Source organism: Vespula pensylvanica, chromosome 19 (genome assembly GCF_014466175.1).
Source record: "Vespula pensylvanica isolate Volc-1 chromosome 19, ASM1446617v1, whole genome shotgun sequence".
Classification (NCBI taxonomy): domain Eukaryota; kingdom Metazoa; phylum Arthropoda; class Insecta; order Hymenoptera; family Vespidae; genus Vespula; species Vespula pensylvanica.
Window position 1 is genome coordinate 3,304,128 of NC_057703.1, and position 4,634 is coordinate 3,308,761.

Genomic DNA, 4,634 nt, shown 5'->3' on the forward strand with positions numbered 1-4,634 from the left:
GATCGCGCAATAAATATCAAACGGCGTCTTGACTAGTAATTTCGACTGTGTTAAACATGTCTACCTTCATTTTTTTAGATCTCAACAATATCTAAGTAGAGAGGCTCATTCATTCTTTCTATATGTTGATATTTTATATTACTGATGCCTCTATTAATTTTAGTTGCATGTAGTTGACATATTCCACGATATAAGTACTCTAAGAATATTTCTCTAAGATGAATTCAATTAAAGGATTAAACGTTTTATATCATTTATCAGAAGATTCTCAAAAGATTATCAGAAGATTTTACAAAAAACCTTTGTCAAGTAAATACAACTCGAAATATATAATATTTATATAATACTCATCAAAAATAACTTGATTAAAAATAACAAAATTTTTCATAAAATATATTCATATTCAGAAAATTGCAAATTTCCAAATTAATATTAATACTTTTGTATGTCGAACATATTTGACTAATCCAGGTTTCTCTTTTGCCATGTATGTTAATATTGTTGCTCAGCAACAAGACACGAAAGCTGTTTCAAACCGACATTTTTGTGTTCTATTTGCAGTAACTTTGTTATAACATGTAAAAGTATGTCTATAATTTTGGAGCTTGATATTTCCTACTGATTCCCTTACAGACGAAGAAACGAGATAATCAATCAAACCAATCGCATTCTATTTATTAGCATCAAACATGTTTTTTGGTGTGTATATAAGTAAAATACGTGTATAACGACCGTCGCGTTGCTGACATTTATTTCATATGGAACAATAGATTGATCTTCTTCGATTGTAACAAAATTATTAGTATGTTTATATGTTTATTAAAATGTATTGTACAAATGACTGAATTCTCATTCATCTGTTATTCTTCAGTTTATGTAAGAACTTAACCGATTTCATTAACTTTTAGTGCTAAAAACATGATAGGTTCTTTAAATCGTTCCATTCTGAAAAATAAGTCAGTTCCTTCGTTCGATCCAGTACCTAATTCAGTTTGATTTGAATCTAAGAGAGACAAGATTACGTTCTAAGCAAAGATTAATGTATTCTTCTGATTCAATTTGGAGTCATATTTTCTTATCGCAATTTTGCGGACATATTTGAAAGCGATTGTAAAGATTACAAAAATGTATAATATTCATTAACAATATATTCATTTTGCATGCATTGCAAATATAATATGAGAGTATTTAATATTTGTTAAACGATATTATTTCATAATATATAAGTATGTATATACCTATATGTTATATATATTATATATTAATATAATAGATATATTATCACTCCTTATATCTGTATATAAATATAATAGTTTACATATGATATAATACAATACATTTTAAATGCTGCAATGAGAAATTTGAAACTCTGATCAAAGTAATTTGAATTAAATAGAAATAGATATTTTTAACAAAATATGCGAAAATGTGATTCCATTATATCGTCTAATCATGACTCATACATACAATGAAAGTAATAATTTTTGATGCTATGACATACATACGTATATCATACTTCGTGCAAGCATATAAATTCGAAATAGTTTCAAAAAAAAAAAAAAAAATCTGTACGAACATTCGATAAATATAGCAAATCTGTTAAATACATCACCACATGTAGAATACAAAAGAAACAGTTCCATTTTAATAAAAAGCTAAACGAAATTATGCAAAAACTTAGATATGTCTACGCGTATTTCTATTCTATTCTTTAAATTACTATTAAAATTATAATCTCAATATAAAAATTCTTTGAGAACGTACATTGCCGTTATTTTGAATAATTTAAGCGTTCACATTCATGATTCACGTAATGTTTTGTAATATTAAATTTTTCTTTCTTTTTACAGAAAATCCTGACCATTTAATCGACGAAATATTATGTACGGTCGATATTTTCTTCCTTTTATAAATGAAAATATACTTTTCTATGATAAGAATACAAGTACTCAAGACGATACCAATTGATAAAAAAAAAATAAGCGATATTACGCTGATTAGAGAAACCGGTTGATGCTGAATCATATTATTGGATTTCCTTTTAAATGATGTATCTTTTAAGCGACTCATCACACCCTTATCCATAAATTTCCGCAACCTAGAAAGAGATAGTATTTTAGTACCAAATAAATCAAAATTTACATTCTTAGACACTTGTATTCTTACTGAAAATTGATGACATCAGTAAATGGATTGTTCTTAGATAAAATTAAAGCAAAATTGTTTACATGCCCAGCGTCAATGCGAATCAATTTACACAGAATTGTATAATTTACTCTTTTTTTAATTTCGTCATACGTGTACATTGCTAATCTCCGATTTTTACAAATCTGTAATTTAATATCGAATATTAATAATAAAACTAGATACATGGCGTAACAAAATTTCACAGCGAAACATTAGACATGTATTTCTAATATGTAGAGAAGAAAAAAATAGATTCTATCAACATTGGTCTGGATATGCTTAATTTTTAAGTTATAATATTTTCAGATGTGATCTTACAATTAGCGAACTCCAGTTATGTTTATTTCCTGGAATCAAATTTGAGACATTAGGAACATTATGTTCAAATATATAACCATATCCAATGAATTTATTGTTATATTGAGTATCTTCATTATCCGCAAATTAATTACCACATACATATTCTTACGGAGATGAATTTTGGAATCTGTTGGGAACTTAATATGGAGTTAAAGTAGGCCCTGTATTCAAGCAAGAGAAGGATTTTGAACATTTCATATAAAAAACTGTTTGCCGTATGCATCATAATTCCAGTAGATTAGCATAATTGGAGTATTATAAAATTCCACTTCAGAATTTTATTATTCAAAACTTAAATAGTTCCACGTTCATATTGACAGAACTTATTTTTTTTTCTCTATAGATGAGGAAATCATTCACGAAATATTGACGCATAGTTACTTAACAAATAGTACATATGTATGTTATTTAATATTTTCTTTTATAATAATTTTATAGTACTCTCTTAAATCCTTCTGTTTCAGTACGGGGCAACTTTTCCTCTTCTAACATCAATTTCATTACCTCCTTTGCAAGTGGATCTCTCGAATTCTACAAATAAATATTTTATTTCGTTTTCATATAATTATTATTATGTATATTTATATATTTATATATAATATTACATACATTATACACATAAGCATGGAATAACATTATTTCATACTTACTGCAAACTTATCATAATAAGCCGTACCATGAACAACTGCAAGTTGATAAGTACCGTCTGCAACGAAGCCCTCTAATGAATCAAATGGTGAAACGTGATTTACAGATGTCAAAAAGCTTATTAAAGCAGCTGAATAGGCGGCCCAAAATACAATAATCGAAAGACATAAAGAAAAGTATACTATTCGTAACGAAGATTTAGGAGAAAAATCTGTAGCAAAAGAATACTTTGAGTAAGTATATCTAATAGAAGAAAGATATGAAACGTAAATCAAGAAATATTGAAACAAACCAGGGAGTCCCTGTTGGCAAAATATACCCCAAATTTCCAATAAATTATCGATCAGTAAATATCCTATTTTGTTATCGGATCCACTTTTAATTTTGAGTAAGACTAGGAAGATTGATGAAGCAACTAATACTCCGAACACAGCAATCCAAACAGAAAAAGTAAAAGTCTATAAAAATAACAATTTTTTAATTTATAAAGATTAACGCATGAAGAGAAGAAGAATAAAAAATTTCATTACAAATAATCGTACTAAAAAGTGAGACGACCATTGAACCGTTAAATTTTCTGGTTCTCGAATAACGAGAATATTTTTCGAGGTCATAAGAGGAATCGTAAAGTCAACGACATTTAATCTTTCATTAGTCATAGAAAAGTCTGAAAGAGAAATGTCAGCACGTCCATAATATAATTCTGCAATTGCTCCAGACCAAGTCTTTTCTTTTGAATTCCATCGTCCATATGCTTTCACTTGTGAGACAACGTCGAAACTAAAATTTAGAGTGACACAAAGTTCTCTCAATATTCTACCGAATATACCAACTAATTCACCATCCTTGTTTATACTTGAGAAGATTGAAGTCTGAAAAAGAAAGAGAAGAAAGAAAAAAAAACCATAAAACCAAAATTTCTAAGTAGAAGACAGAAAACTAAAGATATTTAACCTTAACTATAACAGCTTTCATGATTAAACCCTGTAAATTATGTCTCCTTTCGTAAAGAAAATTTGGTACCATTTTAGTAATTCCTTTCTTTAAGCTCCAAGTTGCTACATCCATCATCTCGATTTGATTTGTATCAATCGAATACCATTCTCGTAAAATACTTTCTGTCCCACAACGGACCAACATTTCTGTATTGAATCTCAAGTGAAATATATTACCTGGTGGATTGTGACAATAGTCGGGACCATGTTCTTTGTAAATGAATATCACTATCCACACAGCTGAAGACATGTCAAAGGTACTTGTTGCTAAAGAAAATTCATTAATCGCGTTGTAATTAGAAATCACCGCTATGTAATACGGTCGTATAATTTGTTTGATGTAGTACGTTGATTTGTGCAATTGTGAAAAATACAAGTTCCCGGTCACTGTACCTTCCCAAGAAAATGCACGTCTCCATCTGAACATTATCGTTGTCACTTCCA

At 28.5% G+C, this 4,634-nt stretch overlaps 1 protein-coding gene across 1 annotated transcript; it reads right to left on the reverse strand.

Moving 5' to 3' along the window:
- Positions 1-1,701: 1,701 nt before the first annotated feature.
- LOC122635812 (glutamate receptor 1-like) lies at positions 1,702-4,493 on the reverse strand. The gene is made up of 7 exons (XM_043826479.1): positions 4,150-4,493; positions 3,738-4,067; positions 3,488-3,653; positions 3,198-3,406; positions 2,989-3,078; positions 2,167-2,330; positions 1,702-2,098 (listed from the first exon to the last, which is right to left on the reverse strand). The coding sequence occupies exons 1-7, from the start codon at positions 4,438-4,440 to the stop codon at positions 1,807-1,809; spliced, it is 1,542 nt and encodes a 513-aa protein (XP_043682414.1). The 5' UTR covers positions 4,441-4,493; the 3' UTR covers positions 1,702-1,806.
- Between the last annotated feature and the right edge of the window lie 141 nt (positions 4,494-4,634).